The 26,699-nt window shown below is 42.8% G+C and overlaps 1 protein-coding gene across 1 annotated transcript in view; it reads right to left on the reverse strand.

The window, feature by feature from the left end:
• Positions 1 to 24,597: 24,597 nt before the first annotated feature.
• susd2 (sushi domain containing 2) overlaps positions 24,598 to 26,699 on the reverse strand; it is a 30,169-nt gene continuing 28,067 nt past the window's right edge. The window contains exon 15 of the mRNA XM_036143571.1: positions 24,598 to 25,214. Coding sequence (XP_035999464.1) covers positions 25,166 to 25,214 — 49 coding nt within the window. The 3' untranslated portion in view covers positions 24,598 to 25,165. The remainder of the gene's footprint in view (positions 25,215 to 26,699) is intronic.

Below are 26,699 nucleotides of genomic sequence, written 5' to 3' on the forward strand. Positions count from 1 at the left end.
ATAGAACGGTAAGTCGTTGTTTTTCTCCTGCTTGGCGTTCTCCTGCTCGGCCGTTTTTTTCTGTTTGTAGTCACCGTCCAGGAATTGATATAAATTGTCCGGCCCGCCGAACAATTTAGTCCGGTCCGGTGGCCAAATGCATTATCATTATCCAACGGCTGTATCTCCTCGCTGCATCTGCACCAGATTTGTTGTGAGTCATGAGGGAACGCTGCCGAACGCGTTTGTGGGAATCGCCCGGTGGCGGGCTGCCGATCGACGCCGCTTGCGGCTTTAACATCCTTCATATGCGGCCTATCAGCGTACCTCGAGTTGCTGTTGCACGTTCCATAACAACAATGTTTAAAAACAATGGTTAGGAGACGTCTTAGACTTGGAAAAAGCAGTCGTTTTACCGAGTAAAACCAAGGGTAACTACAGCGAAAGAGTGGAGGAAAACGCATATTTGCCCTGTACGTGATATGACGTCACGTTCTAAAAATAGCTCGCTCGCGGAACGCCATTATTAGTGCAAAGGAATGTTACTGCTTCATGTCATACATCACACGTCACGGCATGTTCCTACAACGGACTTGGATGAATAGTGACTCGACTCGGACTTGACTCGGATGAGTAGTGGACTTGACTCGGACTCGACTCAGATTTTTTTTTTAATGACTTGGACTTGACTCGGACTTGAACACTGGAGACTCGAACCTGGACTCGGACTCGAGGCATAGTGACTTGACTACAACACTGTTTTGTAATATCCAAAAACAAACAAATGAACAAAAAAAAAAAGAGAGCCACTGTTATTTTGGGATTTACAAGCAGAAAGGTTTTGGTAAACCCTGATGGAGAGAACTGGTCCAAAATCCTGAGTTATCTATTTTTACTATTCTGCTACCAGGGAGTCAGAATGTTCTCCAATCTTTTAAAGTGGTTTTGATCAATAGTTCTTACGACTTTCTAAATTTCTGTCATTCATTGTTTGCTTTGGACTTTCCTTGTATTTTCATGTGTGATATTTATAAGAACCATTATCTAAGAGTTGAATTTTGAATACTTTACAAAATACCCTTAAACCTTTTCACATTTTCTTGCATTATAACCTCATACTGCAATGTACTTTATTGGGTTCTTATATTAAAAATCAACAGGCAGAATGTTATTGAAATCGAAAACAACAGATACTTTTCCTTCCTCCTAAAAAATACACTGACGTTCACATCACAAAACATGGAAAGGTTCAAGGAGAATGGTATTGCTGCAAGAAGATGAGCAAAAAAATTTTATTTCACAAATGTATCTTTGTAATTTCACATGTAAGAAAAGTAATATATGCAGTTTATTAATATGCAGCTTTAGCGAAAATTCAGACTGAAGAAACACTATTGCCTACCTCCATCAATCAGGGACTCATCCGCCTCCGACGCAAGCCAATCAGCTTTGAACTGCTCCTCCTCAAAGCCAATCAGCATCCTGGGTTCATCTTAAAAAGAACTCCACATCCTCATCTCGGCCTTCTCCTCAGCGAGCAAGCAGTGGCTGCGCGTGTCCGGTTTGGACTCTGTCGACCGGTTTCAAGAGACAATAACTTATCCTGAAATCCTCCTGCCATAGGAACATCGTCTAGCCGCACATCTTCCTTTCCAACCTCTGTTTTCGTCAGCTCCGATTCCTGGCGCAATGAACTCGCAAGCGACGCAGACGAGTCCCAACTCTGCCTAAGTTCCGGTCAGCTTCGCTTCATAGCGCGCCGGGGTCTTTCTCAAACTGATCCCGTGGGGCTGGCTCTTGGTTCGCGGATCCGCCGACTCATCCGGGACCTCCTCTAGTTTTCATCGGCTTTGCGGCGCCACCTTGCCGCTCGTCCCGGCCGCATCTTTTCAGCCGGATCTACTCTCTCATTCACTCGCTAATGCGTTCGGAGCCAGCTCAGGTAATATGTATTCACCCATGTTTGTTTTCGTTTTCTTCTTCTTCTGGTGTTGCCGGTAGCCACCGGGCTTGTGGTGGCATTGCTGCCACCTACTGGTTGGAGTATGAAGTGCATTTTAAATTCAGCAATTGATACCAATCGTTATTAAACCGCTGCAACTCTGGTGCAATTTGGCATCCGCTTGGACTGGTCTGTATTGGGTTCAGACTTCTCATTCATGCTGACCAGGCCACTTCTGTCACTCTTGTCATTTCAATATTTTGCCAATCAATTCTTCAGGTGTTGTGTAATTATACATGTTAAAGTTATTTAAGGTTTTGTTAGTAGGAATTATCTGAATGTCAGCTGGGACCCTACGTACGGATGGCTGTGGGGGATGGTTTGAGTATTGGGCGATCTTTAACAGCAACTTGCTCATGTATTTAGGGATTGTCTATTTCTTCTTTTAGGTTCAAGAATTCATTCAAGATGAATAACCGGAGAGCATCACTAAAGGTGCTGTTGTCTGGTTGATACTATTTTCAATTACGGATCCTCTCTGCAGTTGTGAGGCTAACTAAAGCTACTAAGCAACGAGATCATCAGTTAGCAGGATGCAGTGCAGAATCTGAATTAAATTATTAAATTCATCCAAATGACATGGAATAAGCTAAATAAGCTAATCGATTCATAACAGCATTTGGTATGTGTTTGGCATTCTACGTATTTATGAGCTAAGCAAACATTATTGATTATGTCTTAAGAAGTGTTACCCGTGTTTAATGGTCCTTCATTTTCTGGATGTTTTCTTATAGATATTCTTTTCACTATTCCCAGTTGTTTTCTCAAACTAAACCTGTCAGCCTGCATTGAGTTCTACGTATTGATCTTAACCTAGTTCCATGATGGCTTTTGCCTGCAGATAAGCTCGAATTCTCGAGATATCAGTTTCATATCAGTTATTTCTGAGGGTCGGCTGCTCTCCTCGCTCGGTCACCTCAATCTCGCAGGTGCATCATTTTAAGAGTCATGTGTTTATTTCCAGGCAGCTTGAGCTCACTAATTTCGTTTCCTTCCCTCCTTGAACAGGATACTCTGGTTAAGAGTTGCCGTTCTGAACTTTCCTTCTGGTCTGGCTTGCTTCTCGTCCGGATTTAAAATACACTTTCTATAATGTCTTTTTGTCTGTAGATGCGTTAAATTTTACGGATGTGCATCCGTAAGTTTTGGAGGATTCTAAAAACAGTTGGTTTGCAGATTTTAGAAATTGTCAAAGAAATCGTTAATCTTGTGACCTTTCATCTAGAGTTATTTCAGCATTCAGGATGTGAGCTGCGCAACAGCAGACGCTTGTGGAGCCCAATCGTAGGTGATGGCTATCATCAGCATGCCTCACATATCTGCTCTTACTTTTCATTCATCTTAGCCGCCTAATGCTCATCTTAAAGGTAATCTAACTACGAATACTGGTGGTGGATTCAAATCTCATTCAAGTCTCATTAAGCCCTCGTCCGTCCTGTTCATTCCCTCTTGGTCACTCATTCATTTATGTGCATCATCCCTAAGCATCCTCTGTTATTTATCCTGTCATCCAGGCGTCCTGCCATGCAGTTGTCCTGTTATTCTGTTCATTCTTTCATGGTCATTCATTTATTCATGTTCCCTGCCATGTTCCCCACTACGTTCCCTGCATACTCCTTGCATGCTTCCTGCATGCTCCCAGTGTGCTCCCTGTGTGTTCCCTGCCATGCGGCCTTCCCTGCCATACTCTTTGCTATGTTTCCTTCTATGCTCCTTGCCGTGTTTCCTTCTATGCTCCTTGCCGTGTTTCCTTCTAAGCTCCCTGCCGTGTTTCCTTCTAAGCTCCCTGCCGTGTTTCCTTCTAAGCTCCCTGCCGTGTTTCCTTCTAAGCTCCCTGCCGTGTTTCCTTCTAAGCTCCCTGCCGTGTTTCCTTCTACGCTCCCTGCAACGCGGCCTGCCCTGCCATGTGTTTCCTTCCATGCTCCTTGCCGTGTTTCCTTCTACGCTCCCTGCAACGCGGCCTGCCCTGCCATGTGTTTCCTTCCATGCTCCTTGCCGTGTTTCCTTCTACGCTCCCTGCAACGCGGCCTGCCCTGCCATGTGTTTCCTTCCATGCTCCTTGCCGTGTTTCCTTCCATGCTCCTTGCCGTGTTTCCTTCAATGCTCCTTGCAAAGCGGCCTGCCCTGCCATGTGTTTCCTTCAATGCTCCTTGCCATGTGTTTCCTTCAATGCTCCTTGCCATGTGTTTCCTTCTATGCTCCTTGCCATGTGTTTCCTTCTATGCTCCTAGCCATGTGTTTCCTTCTATGCTCCTTGCCATGTTTCCTTCTACGCTCCCTGCAACGCCCTCCTCCCTGCCATGCGGCCTGTCCTGCCATGTTTCCTGCCATGTGTTTCCTTCCATGCGGCCTGCCCTGCCATGTGTTTCCTTCTATGCTCCTTGCGTGTGTTTCCTTCTATGCTCCTTGCCGTGTTTCCTTCTATGCTCCTTGCCGTGTTTCCTTCTATGCTCCCTGCGTTCTCTGCCATGCTCCCTGCGTGTTCCCTGCGCTCTCTGCCATGCGTTCTCTGCCATGCTCCCTGCGTGTTCCCTGCGTTCTCTGCCATGCGTTCTCTGCCATGCTCCCTGTGTGTTCCCTGCGTTCTCTGCCATACTCCCTGCGTTCTCTGCCATGCGTTCTCTGCCATACTCCCTGCGTTCTCTGCCATGCGTTCTCTGCCATGCTCCCTGCGTTCTCTGCCATGCGTTCTCTGCCATGCTCCCTGTGTGTTCCCTGCGTTCCCAGCCATACCCCCTGAGTTCTCGGCCATGCTCCTGCATGCGGCCTGTCCTGCCATGTTTCCTGCCATGTGTTTCCTTCCATGCGGCCTGCCCTGCCATGTGTTTCCTTCTATGCTCCTTGCGTGTGTTTCCTTCTATGCTCCTTGCCGTGTTTCCTTCTATGCTCCTTGCCGTGTTTCCTTCTATGCTCCTTGCCGTGTTTCCTTCTATGCTCCTTGCCGTGTTTCCTTCTATGCTCCTTGCCGTGTTTCCTTCTATGCTCCTTGCCGTGTTTCCTTCTATGCTCCCTGCGTTCTCTGCCATGCTCCCTGCGTGTTCCCTGCGTTCTCTGCCATGCGTTCTCTGCCATGCTCCCTGCGTGTTCCCTGCGTTCTCTGCCATGCGTTCTCTGCCATGCTCCCTGTGTGTTCCATGCGTTCTCTGCCATACTCCCTGCGTTCTCTGCCATGCGTTCTCTGCCATGCTCCCTGTGTGTTCCCTGCGTTCTCTGCCATGCTCCCTGTGTGTTCCCTGCGTTCTCTGCCATGCTCCCTGTGTGTTCCCTGCGTTCTCTGCCATGCTCCCTGTGTGTTCCCTGCGTTCTCAGCCATACCCCCTGAGTTCTCGGCCATGCTCCTGCATGCGGCCTGCCCTGCCATGTTCCCTTCTATGCTCCCTGTGCGTTCTCTGCCATGTTCCCTGCGTTCTCTGCCATGTTCCCTGCGTACTCTGCCATGCTCCCGTGTGTTCCCTGCCATATTTCCGGCATGCTCCCTGTGTGTTCCCTCCCATGTCCCCTGCATGCTGCCTGCCATGATTATTCATTCATCACGTGCATCAGCCCAAAACTGACCATTCACCTCACTTTCCACCTCTCCATCAACCTCACCTCATCTTTCCATTCATCTTGTTTAATTCTGGTAAGCCTTTGCGGCAATGGCCCTCTTTGCTAAGCTTTCACATCTTTTCTCCTTCATTACTCATCCTTCTCTCTGCCTTCTGAACTTGCTGACGCTCTGGCCTGGACCTCGGCATTTTTGGGGGGTAATTTCCCTATTCTCATACATCTGCTTATCTATGTTAAAGTATAAATCACCGTTTATGTTCCTGCCGAGGTCCGAGCGCCAAAGTTTAAACTATTGTATCAATAAATTCCTATCGCTTTTCTCTCTTTGTGAGTCTTTAGTTTGAAATGATGCTAAAGCGGAAATACAACCGAAGAACTCTTGCTTACTTCCATTCAATCAGAGGCTTGTTCGCCTCCAATGGAGCAATTGTTTCGAGCCACACCTCCTCGAAGCCCAATCATCATCCAGTGTTCACCTTAAACAGCAACTCCAAATCATCTCTCAGCCTGCTTTTGGCAAGCGCAAGAACCATTGCACTAATATCGTATTTCGCTTCAGACATTCCCCTTTGCATCCCTTTCAGTTCCAAGTATCATCCCGTGACCGACCATCTCTATTCATGCACCTTACCATACACCTCACCTCATCTCCCCATTCATCTCACTCAACTTTGGTAGGCCTTCGCGGCAACCGGCCCTGTTTGGTAAGCCTTCGCAGCACTTTTCCTCTATAGCTCATCCTACTTGTCTCTGTTTTTAGTTTAATCCAAGTCTCATTGTCTTTCAACCATGCAGACGCATCGGCCTCGACCTCGGCAATTTTTGGGGGGAAATATCCCTATTCTCATACGCCTGCTAATGCATATTCAAGTATAATTCAGCGTGAATTTTTCCTGCCGAGGTCTGAGCGCCAAACTCTTAAAATATTGTATCAATAAAATTCTTCTAATTGCCTTTTCTTTCTGTGTGAGTTTTTCAGATTGAAATGCAGCTTTAGCGAAAATTCAGACTGAAGAAACACTATTGCCTACCTCCATCAATCAGGGACTCATCCGCCTCCGACGCAAGCCAATCAGCTTTGAACTGCTCCTCCTCAAAGCCAATCAGCATCCTGGGTTCATCTTAAAAAGAACTCCACATCCTCATCTCGGCCTTCTCCTCAGCGAGCAAGCAGAGGCTGCGCGTGTCCGGTTTGGACTCTGTCGACCGGTTTCAACCCACCTCCATCCCCTTCTCCACCATCGTAGCAAGCTTCGCCTGGCTTTCCTACGGTCCTCCTTCAACCTTGTCCCTATCACAGTGTAATTCCTCCTGGACTCTTATTGAATTCCCAGTCACTCATTAAAACGGTCCGGCAGAAGACCGCCATGCTGAGCCTGGTTCTGCCAGAGGTTTCTTCCCAAGGGGGAGTTTTTTCTCTCCACAGTCGCTTCATGCTTGCTCATCATGGACAGTTCATGCAAACCTGTGTTTATCAAATTGGACATCAAGCTCAAACAGATCATCATATGGACTGAACAAACTTTGCTTATCTCCACTCCACCACCAGTTTCAGACCCGGGGGGAAATATCCCTATTCTCATACGCCTGCTAATGCATATTCAAGTATAATTCAGCGTGAATTTTTCCTGCCGAGGTCTGAGCGCCAAACTCTTAAAATATTGTATCAATAAAATTCTTCTAATTGCCTTTTCTTTCTGTGTGAGTTTTTCAGATTGAAATTGGGTTTAGAGGTCTCAGTCAGCACTGTCTCCACGAGGCACTGAGAGAAGAAATCGCTGAATGTTCTATTATGAAACTAAAACCTAATTTTATTCATTTTCCATTATTTTATCATTTAAGTTTGGCTGGTTAGGTAAGAGCACATCTGCATGTGGTGTGACAAAGTCAGAATGTATGTTTATTTCTGGTTTGATATAACAGAAAACGTCTGTTCCATCTGCTTGCATGTTTTCCATTAGCCAAGACTTTCTTGTCATGTAGTTTGTTTGCTGTTTGATCACTTCCAGTCCATCTTTTGAACAATTGAGTTTTACGCTGATTAAATAATCCTCATATTAAAAGACCTTTTAGTCACATTTGTTTCTAACATCAAGCAAAACAACAAAAAATAATAATAAACACACGGGCTAGGAAGTGTTTTAAGTTAATAATGATCTGGGAAGCTCCATCAATTTTCTTATGCTGTTTAGAGTCCTGAACCTACCTTAGATAAATTTGTATGAGGAAAAACCCTAGTCATGCAAAGAAAAGACAAACAGAATTCCCCAAAATGGGCCTGCACATTGCATAAATAAGACTTTGGTAATTGTAACAAAAACGTTACAGAGAAATATAATACAGTTTCGTACAGAATTATTCATACCCCTGGCAGATTTTGATTTAAAGTAGTCAAATGTTTGAGTTTACACGCCTGTTTCTTCTGACCGGACATAATATTAAAGGGGACATATCCTCCAAAATGCACAGTAGCTACGCAGCATTTGGCCTTGCAATCAGCAGATAGTGGAGCAGCTGCTCTAGTGTATCCAGTGCTCACATGTCGGAGTGGTGTGAGAACAGTGAGGCCATAGTGACTTTAGCATCATTTTCCAATGACAATGGGTGAGAGTAGAGTCTACCTGCTGAGGAGGCTCTTCTCTACTGACCTCTGACATCAACGAGGCATTTTGGGTCCAAACAGCTGCCTCTTAGATACACAGAGATAATTTAGTGTGAACATTTAAGTAGATCATGTTGCTCACTTTAAACTTCAAGTAAGTCATCATGTCAACATGTCAAATTACATTGGGTTACTGTCAGCTAATTGGCTGAGTCTCTGTTTGTGTTAAACAATTGTAAAGGCCTAACAAAAAAAAAACTGACTAGTAGGTGTTGTTTGCTGTTAAAGTTAAATATTCTGTAAATTCAACAACAATTTGGATTATCTTTGTTATCAAAAATGTTTCCGAGTTCTGCCACATTAAAAACATATAGATCATAAAGGTATAAAGAAGTGTAAATCTTCTCACTAAGCTTAGTACGGGCAGAGAGATCTTTGACCTTGTTCTGATCCGCTGAGGAACGGAGAGCAAACAATGAAGTGCAGCAGTAAGAATTCATAATGAGGCGAGGGGAAAAAAAATAAAAAAGACCTTCACTGCTCCTGTGATATTAATCGCATGTTCACGAGCCAGCAAACACACACACACAAACAGTGGGGAAAAAAAAAAAATCTGAGACACCACAAGCAAACTTGTCTAGACGGTAAACAAGATCTGCCTCTGGGGCCTGAGAATGTGGGGAAACTAGATACGAACCTGAGCGCAGGACACAGGACGACAGGAGAACATCTGGATAAACAACCAGGAATTACCTGTTTGAACACAATATCATCAAACTCCAAATCAGCTTGTGTACTGAAGAAAACAACATTGTATAATCTAGGTAATAGAAATTAAGATAGCCCTAATAAAGACACAAATATCTGTAAAAGAACTAAATAAGACAGGCAAGTCTGGACGTGCTTCAACTGATAGGGTTTCATTTTCAAAGATATGTGCTCTGTATACATTCAGTGTCTATGCCCTCCTCCTCACTTGCTTCCAGACTGTATGCATGTCAACAGACACACAAACACAACTGGATAGTTCAAAGAAAAACTACACGTACTCAGAGACGTTTTTTTTTTTTTTTTTTTTTAATCATGTCTGTTCATCGTACAAGTTGCACAGCGGATGATAAGGAGAAAAATGGCTGGAGTAAACAAACCAAGCGTGGAGGACTATGCACCTTTTGAAGTCGTCTCTCTTCTTGCTTTTTAGCTGTGGCGTAACGCCGCTGGTTAAGCAGATCATTAAGAGTAATGGTTGCTGAGGATTGCAGAGCTTTATCTTTAATGGCGAGAACAAAGTTGTTGATGATCTGGGGGGATTCTGGAGCTGGATTTGATGGGAATTCCCATGCTTGCTGGAACAGTTTATGTTGAAACATTTTGATCTGTGATAACAGACAGGTGCTATCATAAATTTAAAGTCAGGGAATTACTGGCTCAGCTTTACATACTGAGACATGAGGCATGTTGGGATTGATATCTTGACAGAGATTGAAGGTTCTCCCCCAAACAGATGCTGGAGTTTTATCGTGTAGCAGCAGCAGCGTGTCCCAGTAAATACTAGACTTTGAAATACAAGGGAAGACTGCATCGTATACATGCATGGACTTTTCTCCAGAGTCAGAAACATGCTTAAATTCTAAGGCAGAAATCATAAAGCTAACATCAATGTGTGAACATTAAGCAGTAATACGGGATTCACAATTCATGCAATTAATAGTAAAGAAAAAACCTGATAATTTTATGGAAGTAGTATGGCCTCACACTGACAAAAAAATTTAGACCATCTTCAAGATATACCTTTTCTGTTATTATTATTATTATTATTATTATTATTATTATTATTATTATTATTATTTCCCCAAATTATGTTTTTTCTAACACAGGATTTACATTGTGGTTGAACACATACCAAAGGTTGTTCTATATTTGTTTAAATTTAACCTCATTCCATATTCTTTAAGATGAACTTTGGTTCTCTAACTTGGTCCTGCAGTGAACCCAAGATTCCCTGAATCATTCTTATGATGGTTTTTAACTATTACTTTTACTTTTTTGTGCGTACATAGTTCTTTAATTTCTTTAATTTTCATTTTGCGTAGTAGTTTTAGTTAAGTTTCACTAGCCCAGTAGAAAGGATTTGTTGATTGAATTATATAATTAATTCAGATAAACATTATATAATGGTGTTCCCTGGATTTTTATTTATTTCTGTTAATAAATTATTGTATTTGAAGATAAGTTGTCACTCATTTATTCCATGTGTGCAGTTTGCTGTTAAAAGAATGCCAGTGCCTGAATCACCCTTTCAACTATTGTATTAAAATCAGTTGTTAGGGCTGATAATTACCGGACAATACCCAACAGACCAAGGGTGATTTAATAAGCATCAAATACCTTAAAACATGCGTAATGGCAAAACAATTATGATCAAAAAGGTACAGAAAGATGGGGAGAGAAAAAAATGGTCTCACTAAAGGCTGGAGGAACCACATGTGAACAGACCTCTTTGATTAAAGGTTAAAACTTTGTCTGTAATTTACTGGTCCATCTCTAAGTAGAAATGGAGCAATATTTCACAACAAGATAATCCTTTAAAAGGACTTCCATGTTAGACAGATGTTATTTGAAACTACTGCTGTGAGTTTGCTGTTAAAAGAATACCAGTGCTCAAATCAACCTTTCAACTATTGTCCTAATATCAGCTGTTTGGGCTGATATTCACCGAACAGTAACTAAAAGACCGAGGGTAATTTAATAGACTTTAAATAACCTAAAACATGCATAATTGCACAACCCCTGTTCTTTTTCCTTCCAGTGGCTCCTGAGTATGTGCCAGCCGGTTTCCAGCCCATCTATACGTGTTGCTTTAATAAAACTCTTATACTGCTGTTTGTGCCTCGGATGAATTATTGGGTCCAAATCTTGATTCATTATTCAATTCAATTTTATTTATATAGCTCCAATTCATGAAACATGTCATCTCAAGGCACTTTACAAAGTCAAATTCAATCATATTATACAGATTGGGTCAGATTATACACATTGGTAAAAAAATTTCCTATATAAGGGAAACCAGTTGATTGCATCAAAGTCCTGACAAGCAGCATTCACTCCTGGAGAAGCGTAGAGCCACAGGGAGAGTCGTCTGCATTGTCCATAGCTTTGCAGCAATCCCTCATGCTGAGCAAGCATGAAGCGACAGTGGAATGAAAAACCACCCATTAACGGGAAGGAAAACCTCCAGCAGAAGTATGCTCAGTATGAACGGTCATCTGCCTCGACCCACTGGGGGTTAGAGAAGAGATTATAAGATTATATGTTTGTGTTGTTGCCAAAGCGTTTGGTTTGTTAATTAACTTGAATCTCATTGGTGAGCAAAAGTACATGAACAGAAGAAGTTTTTTTTTTTTCTTGGATTGTAGCAGTAAAACACCGTAAGTAAATATGCATCTCTGCTGCGTGTGAAGCATATACTCTCTTAAATGTATGATCTGTGGTAAAAAAAAGAAAATAAAAAAAAATCCAGCAGGTGTTAAACTTACGGAACATTATAGCCTTCACCTGCACAATACTGTGGTTACTGAGGCCTACAGATCAGAAAATTACAATTATTGTATATAATAGTTGCAGGGTCCTTTTCAACCTCAGTCAGAAAGACAGAAAGTAATGAAAGCAGCCACAGCAGGAATGAGCTTCCCTATGTGAAATGGGCCAGAAGTGACTTAAAAGGGAAAATGACACACAAAACAGATTAGAGCTTCTTCTTTGCATGGGATAGAGTACAGGGCTGCACATCTTTATTCATGGGAGCTGTTTATCTGTGAGAGAGAAAAAAAGTTTATATTGAAAATAGCCGGCATTCATCTCAGCATTTCAGTTGAGAAATCAGAGTGGAAAGTTTACGGATTATCACCACTAAAATGACTCCTCTCTGGATGAAACCGCGCTTTGGAAACATTCCCCCCTCGAGGCAAACAAAAGGCAAACACCCAACTATTCTTTATTTATTTTCTCCTCTCACTTTCCTTTTGTCAGGGACTTCCACTGTTTTGCATTTGAATCCCTCCAAATCAGGAAATCACTTCTGCAGAGTTCTTGTATTTATGAAAACACGGGTTTCCAAGAGCCTGGAGTGAATTTATATTTGGTACAAGCTCCGTTGTGTGTCTTACTCTTTGGCAACGTGCCCTCTCACAAGATTTCCATGGGGTTTTGCCCCCCCCCCCCCCCCCCAGTTTCCACAGTGATTGATTTGCTTTTTAAAGGCTTCCTGTGTTGGGCACAGCCTACGAAGCACATCTGTAAGGGTGCACTGGCCTTGCTGGGTCTGTTTTTCTCTAGTGTGCTCTTCTGTGGTGTAGTAAAGTGAGGTATCTGCCTTTTCTGTGGCCTGAGAGAATGACGTGCTCCATTATAAAAAGAACTGACTCCAATGAAAAATGAACCTCGGGTCCTAACGGGCGTTGGTCGCTCGGCGGATTACAGCGCCTCAAGGGATGTAGCCGAGCCTCTGATGTTGATGCCTAAAAACGGGGAACAAAAGCAGCTGGCCTGTGAGTGATAAAGTTATACTGAGCGTTCACGTCAAGAATAGTTAAGAGTTTGAGGAGTCAAATCTGAGCCCTTCCAGCTGCTAAGGATCAGCTTTGGGTTGTAATTAAGTGAATCTGAGAATGGATTCTGTCTGCTTTAAAGCCAAGTAGTTCCAGCTTTGTCAGAATAAGTTAGGAGGAAACAATCTGGGATGTTTAACTGTGGATTAAAATATGAGCAAAAATCTAGTTTACAATTTTACAATAAACGTGTTTTCATTGGACAAGTTTGGGTTGTTGCTTAACAGTTTCTTCATCAGGTGAGCAAGTTCAAGATCTGAAGGTGATTCCAGGTGTTGATTTAAGAGTTGGAAGCCACACTGGAAACAATGGGAGTGGCCAAATAAACTGTTTGGCACATTCTGAGAAAAGAAGGCCCAGCAGGATGATAAGGACTGGACCCCTAAAGAGTAAAATACATGTTACAGAAACAGTCCATGATGGAAAAGCCTAGCCAAGAGGGAATCATAGCAAATACAAGAAGTCCAGCACAAGATAAAAAATATTTATAAGTCTTATGAACAGAAAAAAAGCAGCCAGTTTTTCAAGATTGATTTTTGGACAGAATATAAACTAAGGGCAAACTAAGGCAAAAAGAGGAAAGGTTCAGCTTTTGAAAATGAGTCAAATTTTAAGAAAATATGAACTAGAGGGGAAAAAAAGCTGTTGAAACAGCAAAAAAGAATAATGAAAAGGGAACATTTACTCATTATAAAAGGAGCACAGAATTTGTGCGATGCTGCAGTCACGTCTGAGTATTCACCCAAGACTGTGTTGACCACAGGGGCACTGAAGCAATAACTGGACCGGGGAAAGTGATAGAAGGTGGTTTGGTCTGTTAAAGCAAAGACATTCTACAAATATGTGGCATGTAAAGACAAACATCCAGTGTGATTTCTGCAACGGTTTGGAAAAGGTTCTGCTTGGAAGCCTTGGCTCCTTTACTTTTGCTAAGCTTTGAAACATTTCTCCAGTCTACCGTATTTTTCAGACTATAAGTTGCATTTTTTCATAGTTTGGCCGATCCTGAGACTTATATTCAGGTGTGACTTATATATCAAATTTAAATGGTAATTTATATTGACCAGCATGAACCAAGGAGTAATGATTACCGTCCATGCCACAAGAGGGCGGTCTAAGCTTGTGAAAACTATCCTGCTCCTGTACCACTTAAAAATTAATTGAAGCATTAACTTATAGACAACAAAGAGTGAACACGCGTTTGTACATTGTTTCGCTGTTTCAGTCTGCATTCATGCAGCGTGCAGCTTGAAGGGCCTAGACTAATAGAACCCTGTTATTGGGCTGTCTGTGAAGCTAATAGCAGCTAGAGCCAGCTTACAGGTCTGTTGTCCGTGTGGTTTACAACTTTGCTGATGCACGTGAGCTTTATGTTGCTCTGAAACATCTGTGTCGTAGCACATTGCACCGTTACCCTCACAGTCTATTTTAGGCCTAATTTTGACAGCTTCCAGACTAATGGGCGCTGGATAAGACCTTCCTGGTTGGAATTGCTAATTGATCCTCCCAAGATATGCTCCATGTTATTCAGCCAGTTGTGGATGCAGCTGTGTAGTTTAATAAGTGTGCTTACCAGATTAAATGTAATTTTCTAGTATTGGATTGTGTGAAATAAATGTGTGTAGTCTGGTATATATGTTATTTTTCCTCTTTAAGAAGCATTTCTTGACTGATGCAACTTATATTCTAGAACGATTTATTGTCTGAAAAATATGGTAAACACAGTTGCTAATCAAACATCTAGGAACTGAATTCCTTGTTGCAGGAGATTGCTTTTGGCAGGTGTGGTACTCTGCCATGCTGGAAAGGTTAAAGTGTAACTCACCCTAATGTAAAGGCATAAGCTCGCACCCAGACAAATATTTAAAAATGTCACAAAAGAGGGCAGTGGCAAGAAACCCTCAGAGGTGAAAGTTAAGTGGGGCTGTGGTCAGGACGAGGGAAAGTGACATGTCAAAACATGCAGGGGTCACCAACTTTTTTGAAACGGAGAACAACTTAATTGGCGTTGTGTCATACCAGCACTGACCTTTGTACTAGAAGAGTCAGAGTTCATTTTAACTTTATGTAAAATAAACACATTTTCCATCCTTTCTTATAGATATTATCATTTTTAAATCTATATAAATGCAAGTGTGAATAAACAGGACGAGTAACAGAATAAAATAGATAGTTTTAGATGCAGCTCATTGGCGGGTTGTGCTGTTTTTAGAACAGGCTCGTAGGTGCTACATGTGGTCCTTGGGGGCTACTTGGTGCCCTTGGGAATCATGTTGGTGACCCCTGATGTAGAGTGACCAGAGCGACACTGGTAGTTTCGCCATAGCCTGGCCAGCCAGACTGACATACAGCACGTGTATTCAATACACAGCTTGTCAGTCTGGACAGGCTCAGACTCTCTGGTCCAAAACGTACCGGACCAATCACAGCGCGGGAGTCAGGAGTTTACAATGCATCCCTCTTTACTCATAATGCAGCAGCTCTTTTCTGTAATTGTAATAGTCAAGATGGCGGCCACAACAGACCGATATTTTAATGATGCCCTCTATGTCCTGAATGAGCTGGCCATATCTTTAAAACCTCAATAAATGGCTGCTCTTAGAGCTAAAACAGAGTGTGTTGCTTGAAGTTTGCGTCACATCTGTGGTTATCGGATTCGTTCTACCCTGTTTCCACTGATCCTGTCAGTCCCACCATTGAAACCTGGCTCTACCGGCGGCTTTCCATATTGGAATGCTGTGTTTACAGTGTATGTTAGTCTGGCTGGGCAGGCTAGTTTCCCCATTGATCAATCTTTTGAGGTGGAGGATTATTCAACCCCATTTCATCAGAGATTGAGAGAGACTTTGCGGAGCCCACCTGGCCTGAGCTTAATCAGTTGAAGCTGCTGGCACAAGGCACTGACTCAGCAATTTCCAAAGCTGGCACTGCTGAGGCAGTTCTGGACAGAAAGAGGTCAGTTTCTGAGTGGTAAAGTGATGTTTGAACCAATAGGAAAATTCAACTGCTAGCCACCGTTCAACCATAAGGGAGCAGCACTAAGACTGTTCAAGTATTGCAGAAATAAACAAGTTCATATGAAAATCTAAAAACATTAAAATAGCACCCTGAGGCCATTTTAAACAGTCTATCAGCAAAAAAAGAGTGATTTTTGGGTGAGCTACACTTTAAGAAGAGTTTTACAAAGTTGAGGTGTTGACTTGCCCTCCAAACTCACACTGAATATGGTGCAGATATGGTGGGGGCACTGAAAGGAAGCAAAATCCTTAAAATTAGTGTGTACACTCATATCCGCCACGTGCGGGTGCAGGTCCGCTTACTGAGGCCGTGCAATGCAGCACAGATTTTTCAAAACGGAAGTTTGGCCTGATGCTGCAGCAGCCCCCAGATCAAGCTCCTGAATTCATGAACCGAAGAGGAAAGGTTGGGCACTAGACAGGAGAAGGTTCTGCTGAATTTCAGAGTAAAATCACCCCACCAACTGACGCTAGCATGACTAGCATAAACAAAACGGTACAAAACACAAAAGAGACAAAGAGACAAAAAGACACGAAACATAGGTGCAGTTGGAGGGTGAAATAGGATATTTATGCACACAGACAGCACTTTAAATAGACAGAATGATATTTTTAGGCATAGCCATTCCAGGTGGGTATGATAAGGATAAATGAGTGGAATATTAAGTGTTGTGAAGGATCTGTGATGATGTGGGCCCATTTCTCCTCCAAAGGCCCTAGAAATAATATTGTAGAAGTACTCAAAATTATGAACTTTTTTTTAATTATAAGGAAATTTTAAATACAAATCTGATTGATTCATTTTTAAAACTAAACATGGGTTGTCATTAGGTCCTTTAGAAAAGAAAGAAAAAGATATATTCCTAAAATCCCTAAAACATTATAATACTAATGTAGAAAAATTTACTTTTGAGGGTTTGTATCATATTAAATTAGTAACACATTGCTATAAAACATCCCTTGGTGACTTTTAACAGTGCACGCATATCAGCTTTTATTGCCAATAGCAGTTAGCCCCTAAACTTATAAGGTTTAAAATATTCCAGATTTCTAACTTGCAACAGGAATACCTTTCCGTTTGGTTAATATGATTCCTGTGATCAAAGTTTGGGCTTCAGTGGTAAAAGTAACACAGCATAAACAGCACAGTCATCACTATATCACAGTTCATACGTTTATTTGTACCTGCAAGTACCTAAGAACCATGGATCTAGAGATACATAGTAAACAAACTGAAAATAAATGGTCAGCTCTCTGAATGCTTGTGAGATGTTCTTGAAGACTAAGTGCTGTCGTCCTTGTAGGAGGGGGTTGTGCAAAGCATTAACAAGACTTACATTCAATCTTTTAATGTTCTATTTGCAATCATCATGGCACTTTTTGTAAAAGGTAAATCAGAAACTAAAACTGTATTAAGATAAACTTACCATACTAAAGATTTACCCGGTATTAAGTGTTACATTGTCAAAGGCAGAACCGTTGGTGGGCCAATACCCTAATCCTGAAACCAATCTGTTTCAGCCTACGCCTTAAAATTAGGATTTATCTTCAGAAGATGCTGCTTAACTGTCACGCATCAGAAGTTAAGGGTCAAAGCACACCTGCAAAGCTGGAGTTGACATGAGACAAATAAAAGCCCGTTCAAAACAAAAGAGACTTAGCCAAAAGCCACTTCAGAAACCTTTCTTCATAATCCAGGGATGTAAAAGCAGACCTGAGGAACGGGGAAAAAAATCCCACACGAAAGCAACAGGCTTTCACGAAGTGCATTAGCATTTACTTGTGTTTGAATGTGACTGAACTAATTGCGCTGGGTTGTAGAGATGTTAAGCGAGCGTAAACATTTGGAGGGTTGGAGCAGGCCCCCACAGAGATGAAAAAGCACCTATTTTCATCCAAACGCAATTAATCAGCATCTGAGTCTGCAAACAGATGCTGAAGCTTGCTCCATTGCCTCTCTCGTAAGCAGTTGACTGACAGATGAAAGCGGGGAAATTTGCACCCAGTTAGGCAATTAGACATAAAGTGAGTCAGATCTGCTCCGACACAGACCTCAGTCCTCGACAGATGGTCCCTTGCTATTATATCAAGAGAGGAATTGTGCTTATGTACTTATTTATGATTTGATAAATCATTAAAGGAAATACTCCATCGTATTTGGCTGCCAGAAAGCTTCTAAATCTTTACAGGATTAACATAAATAAATCACATGGTAGAGCTTGTTTTTACTTTTTTTTTTTTTTTAAGCTGAGATCATTTTAAAACACATTTTTCATTTAGAATGAGAGCGTTTTTATTAGGACTTTATGAAACAAAATCTGCTGTAGGAGTGATTTGGTATAATTTAGAATACTGACGTCAGAAAGCCTTTTTTGTGGCTAATAGTAATGGAAATTGGTACAAGAGCCTTCTTATTGGGCAAGTTCAAAATGGTAGAGTTTACGGAAATACGTTTGCAGCAACTTTTCTTTTCTGCAAACTAAATTTTTATCTTTTATCTTTATGAGCTCACATTCATGCTGAAGATTTCACAGTTGTTCCCTCTTTTTAGTTGAGTCGCCACTGTGTTACATAACGATACTTCAATGCCAGAGTTTGTACGGCACACACGCAGAGCCAACTCTCAGAATATCATAGTTTTCATCGAGATTCAGCCTACTTCCGTCCGTCCGTCCGTCCGTTGTCTTCCGCTTATCCGGGGTCGGGTCGCGGGGGTATCAGCTTCAGTAGGGAGGCCCAGACGTCCCTCTCCCCAGCCACTTGGGCCAGCTCCTCAGGAGGAACCCCAAGGCATTCCCAGGCCAGCCGAGAGACATAGTCCCTCCAGCGTGTCCTGGGTCTTCCCCTGGGTCTCCTCCCGGTGGGACGTGCCCGGAACACCTCACCAGGGAGGCGTCCAGGAGGCATCCTGACCAGATGCCCGAGCCACCTCAACTGGCTCCTCTCGACGTGGAGGAGCAGCGGCTCTACTCTGAGTCCTCCCCGGATGACTGAGCTCCTCACCCTATCTCTAAGGGAGAGCCCAGACACACTACGGAGAAAACTCATTTCAGCCGCTTGTATCCGGGATCTCGTTCTTTCGGTCACGACCCAAAGCTCGTGACCATAGATGAGGGTAGGAACGTAGATCGACCGGTAAATCGAGAGCTTCGCCTTTTGGCTCAGCTCTCTCTTCACCATAACGGATCGGTACAGCGCCCGCTTCACAGCAGACGCTGCACCAATCCGCCTGTCGATCTCCCGCTCCATCTTCCCCTCATTCGTGAACAAGACCCCAAGATACTTGAACTCCTCCACTAGGGGCAGCACATTCTCCCCAACCCGGAGAAGGCACTCTACCTTTTTCCGGTTCAAGACCATGGTCTCGGATTTGGAGGCACTGATTTTCATCCCGGCCGCTTCGCACTCGGCTGCGAACCGCTCCAGTGAGAGCTGTAGATCACGCCCAGATGAAGCCAATAGGACCACGTAATCCGCGAATAGCAGAGACGCAATCCTAAGGCCACCAAAGCGGATCCCCTCAACACCTTGGCTGCGCCTAGAAATTCTGTCCATAAAAGTTATGAACAGAATCGGTGACAAAGGGCAACCTTGGCGGAGTCCAACTCTCACTGGAAACGAGTCCGACTTACTGCCGGCAATGCGGACCAGACTCTGACACCGGTCGTACAGAGACCTGACAGCCCTTATTAAAGGGTCCGGTACTCCATACTCCCGGTGTACCCCCCACAGGATCCCCCGGGGGACACATTCGAATGCCTTCTCCAGATCCACAAAACACATGTAGACTGGTTGGGCAAACTCCCATGCCCCCTCAAGAATCCTGCTGAGGGTATAGAGCTGGTCCAGTGTTCCACGGCCAGGACGAAAACCACACTGCTCTTCCTGAATCCGAGATTCGACTATCCGACGGACCCTCCTTTCCAGAACCCCTGAATAGACCTTACCAGGGAGGCTTAAGAGTGTGATTCCTCTGTAGTTGGAACACACCCTCCGGTCCCCCTTTTTAAATAGGGGGACCACCACCCCAGTCTGCCAATCCAGGGGAACTGCCCCCGATGTCCACGCAATGTTGCAGAGCCGCGTTAACCAACACAGCCCCACAACATCCAGAGCCTTAAGGTACTCAGGGCGAATCTCATCCACCCCCGGAGCCTTGCCACCGAGGAGCTTTTTAACAACCTCGGCAACCTCAGCACCAGAGATGGGAGAACCCGACCCAGAGTCCTCAGGCTCTGCTTCCTCAATGGAAGGCGGGGGACATTGAGTCTGAATGGACCATGTTCCACGCCTCTATTGCTGAGGCGGCTAGTCGGAGCTGTGGCCGCAAGGTTGTCGGTGCATGTCGTGGCGGCAACCCTCGAACCCGCTGGTGGACACCAGCGGTGAGGGAAGCCGTCAAGCTGAAGAAGGAGTCCTATCGGGCTTTTTTGGCCTGTGGGACTCCGGAAGCAGCTGATGTGTACCGGCAGTCGAAGCGGCAGGCGGCTCGGCTGGTCGCCGAGGCAAAAACTCGGGCGTGGGAAGAGTTCGGAGAGGCCATGGAGAAAGACTTCCGATTCAGCCTACTTTTAAATTCAATCTGATGGTTTCAGAATAGCACATTTAAAGCACTAGTTTTGATTATTTGAAGTAAGTTGCTGCAAAGTCGTTATTGGTAATAGTTATCTTACCTGTAGTTATGTCACAATGAGCTTGTTGGAAATTAAATAAGTCCTCTGAATGGTCAAAGCTAACAGCTAGTCAGGCTAGTTTCAGCTGACTTACCATTTAAAATCAACTCCAAAGTAAAATGCTCATACTTGAGTTTAACAACAAAAGACTGGAGTTTTACATTGTAATGTTGTATTCAACCGGACAAAGATAACATTTTATGCACACTTCAATTGCTTGCAAGCACATCTTGAGAAATGTTGACCATTTTACGATGATTGCTTGCAAGCACAACCACTTGATCTCGTCCCTTCCTCTCTGCATCTGTAGATTCTGTATTTAAAGGTGTTACATTGGTGGGGTTTGCAGACTGTTAGGTTTGATGATGGGGTTCACTTTCCAGGTGTGGGGGCTGGACATCCCTCTGGGGTGCTGATACCTGGACCTGGGAGTATAGGATGTGTGTGGTGAGTGTGAGTGTGTGTGTACAGCGTCCCCACTTTTTTTGTGGGTAAGAGTGTATGCATGTGGGGGCACTAGGGTGGGAAAGTATGAATGTGACTGTGTACCTGGTTTTCTGTTTGTCTTTTTCTCAGTTTGGGTTTTGGACTGCTCCCTCTGCTGGGACATCTTAGGTCTCCACTAAGTGTGGATATGCAGCACGAACAGAAAAGCATAGCTTGAGGGAAAAAGGGAGAAACGGAGATAGGGAAATCTAACAGAAGAAACAAGTAATGAGTAATGACAGCCAGAGAGCTTATATGCAGAGGGAAAGGTGGAGAAAGGCGAAGCAAAACAGGTGTGAGCAATCAGGTGAAGATGTGGAACAGCTGGGGCCGATGAAGGCTGAAGGTGCTGAGGGGAGGAGAGTAATAAATGCAGGAGCTAAACAGAGAGACAAAAAAAAAGAATAACAATATAATAGAAATTAACTATAATGCATCTGCTGTGTTTCTCCTGTCTCCTGCCCTGATCTGTTGTGTTTTGGTTCAGTTGGTTGTTCGCTGCTCTCTGCCATGCTCCGGTCTGCAATGCTTATTAGCAGAGACTGCAACATCTGTTGCAGCCCTAATTACCTTCATTCCTCCACCTGTGTTCCTGAATATATATATATATATATATATATATATATATATATATATATATATATATATATATATATATATATATATATATATATATATATATATACCTGCCTCTCACAGTCAGAGGGTGGCCTCCTTTAGATTTAAAGAGACTGTACCTCATAACAGGGGCAAAAGAGGTGCTGTGGAGGTACAACAACAAGGGATTGAGACCAAAGTATTGCAGTTCCACTTTATAAAGACCACAAATTAATGATTTAAATGTGAAAATTAAGGCATTCAAAAGCATAATTTTTCCCTTTCAAAAGAACTGTGAAAATATACTTTAATTTAGCCCTAACAGGTAGCTCTAAAGAAGATAGAAGGTTTGGCATCATTAGTGGCTAATAGTTAGCCAGTCACAAGATTATTGCAGTCCTTACAAATCATTTCTATCTTGTCTGTCATCGTTTCATCTTTCTACCAAGTTTCCAAAATGTTGCCAGATAAACAATCTAAATGTGCTGGAGTCCTCCCCAATGTTTATGTAACCGAGTGTTGACAGTCAGCTCCGTTGTCAGCCAGATCTGTCAATGCAACAGGGCAAAAGCCCAAAACTACTTTCTTCTCCTATAGAGACTTCAAAATCAGAGTTTCCATGACGGGTAGACTCCTGGTCAAAACCCAGAAAGGAGTAAAAATTATGCACATGCAAAAACAAGAAAAGGGAGTGAGAAGCAACATCAACCAAGGGGGGCAGGGAATGTTGTGTTGCAAAAGCAAGGCGTTTTGCAAGGCACCTTCACTGCTGTTGTTGGATGAAGTAAGACATTTTTAATTTCTCAAAACGTCCTGCGTGGCATGCGACAAAAAAAAAAAAAAACAACTTGTATAATTAAACATATTTCCCCCTCATTCAACCGGAGGCTTTTTACAGAATAAAGATTATTAACATTTTGAATGTTTTATCTTACTATCATCGCTCGCTTTTGCATTTAAAAGTTTTGCTTGCATCCTGGTTATGATCTACCAACACAAATTTTGAATAATTTGCTGGACTTAAGATTTTGATTTTTGAGTGTACAAAGCAACTACTTTCACATTCAGGGCTCAAAATTGCTTTGCTTATATGAAAATAAGTAATTAGAATAAAATGTGTCATGTGAACACCTCAATCGGATTGTTGTGACCGGATTAAGCTCAGTCAGAATGAAACTGCATTCCAGATGAGACGGTTGGTTTATGCCGACTGTTTATCCAAACAGCGTCCATCTAAACAGTGCCGTTCGGAGTTGGGCAATCTACCCTGACTCCGCCTGTGTGCTCTGTGCCTCTCGTCCTATAATGCAGAAAGAACAACCGCCCGTGTTGCTGAGCCTGTAGCTTCATTAGCGAGTGCATCAACCTCTCATCCGTTCTTAGAACCTGGCACGGGTCCATTCTGGGTGCTTAGAAGACACAGAACGAACATACGTCCTGTTGTGCTCAGATCTGCATAGAACCCGATGTTTGAGTCAAACACCTTGTTGTGCTTAAAAGTTTTATTGTAAACAGAGATGTGGATCTGACAGATTGAATAGGCAAATAACAGCTGAACAGCCAATGATGGCGGACCAGGTGCAGAACAGGTCTGGCAGAAACAGACCGTGGGGTAAGGCAGGAATCAAAATCGAAAACAGTCCTGGGTCGTGTCAAGAAGTCCGATGAAGTAACCAAAGCAGTGTCAGAAACAGGCAATGCAACACTGACAACTCACACATGGCAAGGACATGACCTGGCGCTGACTGGCAGTGGAAGGCAGGTATTTAGTCCAAGGTGAGATGCTGTAGCAGGTGTTGCAGACTTTATAAAAGCGAGGAGCAGAGCAGGAAAGCAGTCAGCCAGCCCAGAAAGTGGTAGACATGAGGCAGGCTGCATGACACTAAAGCACAGACAGAAATACGACTTTTCCTTTTGTGTTTTCTCTAGGGAAATTGACAACTTTGCACACATCAGACTCCTTCTATTCTGAAGATGCATGTAAAGGAACGTCATGATTTCATGCTCATATAAATAGTGTATTCCAATTACCTTTTCTTTTTCAATCTGAACACGTTTCAGTCCGATCAACGAGTTTTGAGTATGTAAGCTAACAAAGCTAATGGTAGCATACAACTGGATAGCCCTTTACAAGACAAACCTCCCTTTGACAAGAAATGTTACGCAGTTTTAATACAACACCTTAAACTCAAACAACTTTAATGTCAAATTAATACATCAGAAAAAAATGCTTCCACACATTTCTTTTTACCTGCCTATATACTATCCTCAATGCTATTAAGTTCCTAAATAATCAGAAAAGAACCTTCATCTCCGGATTAAATAAAAAAAATATTAAGTCTTTTTTGTTTTTATTATTTGAGCAATCCGTCTGAATTCAGGGCCGTCGTGCTCTCAGTTTGTTTCTAATGCCTCATTCCATATTTCTTGATGTTCACCATAACAAAGAAGATGTCGGCTGCTACAAAAGGCAAATCTGAGTTTTAATCAAATTTTCAAAGCAAATGACTGGTTTGGCTTCGTTATGGTAGTCTGTGCATGGAGGAGAAGAGAGCGTTCATGTCGCAAAAACTTCAAAGCCCTCCATGCGCAGCAGGCCACGTTATTTCAATTAGACTGACTTGAACCCTAAGCAGGACCCCCACCTATCACTGCCACATATCGGCCACAAGGGACCCTGTCACCCCGCATCCTATGACTGGCCTGACTGCTTTGTTTTGGGGGAGTTAGGTTGAAAGCAGAGGATGGGACCGAGCGCTAGAGTGAGATCACTGTCTGGCTGATGGGGCATGGTGCTTTACCCAACCGTGCATGCCTGCAGGGTTGTACAAGGATGAGTACTTTATCCCTGCATGAGCTCTAAACAGTAGTTTGCACCCACACAGTGTACATACCACACGTCAGACACGGTATAACACAGCATTATTTATTACCTCGCTGTGTTTTCAAACATTTACAGAATGTTTCACTCAATCCTTATTTCTAGGCAAATATGAAACAGAACAAAGATTCACAAAGTGTCGACACGGTGCAAAGGGCTGACCTTTATGTAACTCTGGAGGGGATAGTTTTTTTTTTTATTATATTATCTCCGCCTCAGTCACTCAGCAAAACCCTTGGTTTGACTGAAGCATACGAGGCCACACAAGCCCTGTGTACGAGTTCAAAGTTGTTCGACCGAAAAACGATCGGGTTCGCTTCACAGTCGACATGAGCGCGAACACATCTGGTCCCGTTTTAAACCAGCAGGGAGAAAGGAGTGGTGATGGTGAAGATGATATCTTTGTGTGGTATTTATACAACTTTTCCTTTTAGTCAAAATCAGCCACTTGCTCATGCAAATCTGTGATATGAAAGTTTTTTTCTCTTGTTGTTTTTCCCCTCACTTCAGTCGCCTCAGTCGTCGCACCACGCACAATTTGCCACAACCTGGAGCTTCTCCAGACTAAACAAGGGAGAAAACATGAGGCGAAGCAGCATGCCTGAAACCTAATGCCTGAGGCTTTTCTGATAACATCAATGGGTCAAAAGAAGAAGAAAAAAAGGAAAAACATCCAAATGAGAAAATCAGGTTCATGTTGTTTCCAAATGCTCTGTTCAAATCAAATTTCTTAGACCGAACTTCCATAATCCAAGAGGGCTTTGAAGGTTTATCAAGTCTGAGCTTGGGTCACCATCTCCAGAGGTTCCTCCTTTCTCTCTCTGAAAATCCAAATTGAAAGAGAGAATCAGGCATCGTATAAATTAAAAATTGTAATCTCGAGAACTGCTAGTAAAGTATCAAAAAAAACAAAAATCATTAAGTTATTTTGACAGAAAGTGGAAAACTAAACATGTCTGTACAAATTCTCGTTTATCCGGGTCATCGCAACAGCAAACAGGCTCAGTTTTTCTTTTTGTTTCAACACAACTAAAACACCATGGAAATCATTTTAGAGTAAAAAAAGAGGATTAAAAAACTTGCTGCACTGAAATTTATTTCTAGACATAATCCATCAATTGCATTTTATCAACACTTGATGAAGGAGTAGCAAAACAGGTTATTAAGTGTAGAAAGTGACTTGGTTGGTATATTATCTAATGGTGATACTGTCTTGTTTGTTGTGTTTTTTTATTGTACATCTCAAACTTTGCAGTTAATATAAAAGGTCAGGGACAAATGTGTTACCCCCCCTACTAGGTTTAAGAAATAGTATATTTCAATATGCATTTACAACTTACAAAAAAATGTATTCAATATAATCACTCAGACAGATTCCAAATTAATTATATTATCAGACAACACAGTTAAATTCACTTTATTATTAAAGTTTTCTATCAAAAGAAACCCAGCAGATTGCATTGAGTCATTGACTCGCAGCATCTCTCCTCCTGGATGAGCATGTAGTGACAGTGGACAGTCGCCTGCATTGTGTTATTGACTTTGCGGCAATCCCTCATACCAAGCATACATGTAGCGACAGTGGAGAGGAAAACTCCCCTTTAACAGGAAGAAACCACTAGCAGAACCAGGCTCAGTGTGAACGGTCATCTGGCACAACCTATTTTGTACTTGTGAAGTCAAAGCAGAGACACAAAAAAAAACACAGATCCAGGAGTACTCTCTCTCTCTCTTAAAAAAAAAAAAAAAAAAAAATATATATATATATATATATATATATATATATATATATATCTCAAAACAAAGAGAAATAGCGTCCTGTAAAATAGATGTTTACACATCTTCTGTGAAAAGACCAAGGCAGCATCCAAAGAAATCCAGTCCCTGCTGAGCCTGAGGAGGCTTTTCGGCATCACTCGTTTAGATTCTTGGATTTGCTTTACAAATATTTAAATTTCAAGAAAAATAATTAGTCTAATGCACGATGAAAGGTTGGCAAGCAGCTCCCCGAGCTCTATGCAAGTAGATGGATTAAACGGAAGCGCCTGCCCCCCACCCCACCACCCGGCCTCTCCCAACCAACCTTTTGATGTGTCATTAAGCTAAATAAGGAGGAGACATGACACACACGAAAACACGGTATCACTTCATGGTGCAGTGACTTTTATCCCTCTGTGGTGAGCTGCCACTCGGCCTGTTAAAACCTGCTAGTAACCCTAGACGTGGAAAGTACCCCTGGAAGTCTGAGACACGAGGAGCACGTGCACGGGGGGCCTTCTCCGTCTACCTGTTCAACGCGCACACAG

Source organism: Fundulus heteroclitus, chromosome 12 (assembly GCF_011125445.2).
Source record: "Fundulus heteroclitus isolate FHET01 chromosome 12, MU-UCD_Fhet_4.1, whole genome shotgun sequence".
In the NCBI taxonomy this organism is placed as follows: Eukaryota; Metazoa; Chordata; class Actinopteri; order Cyprinodontiformes; family Fundulidae; genus Fundulus; species Fundulus heteroclitus.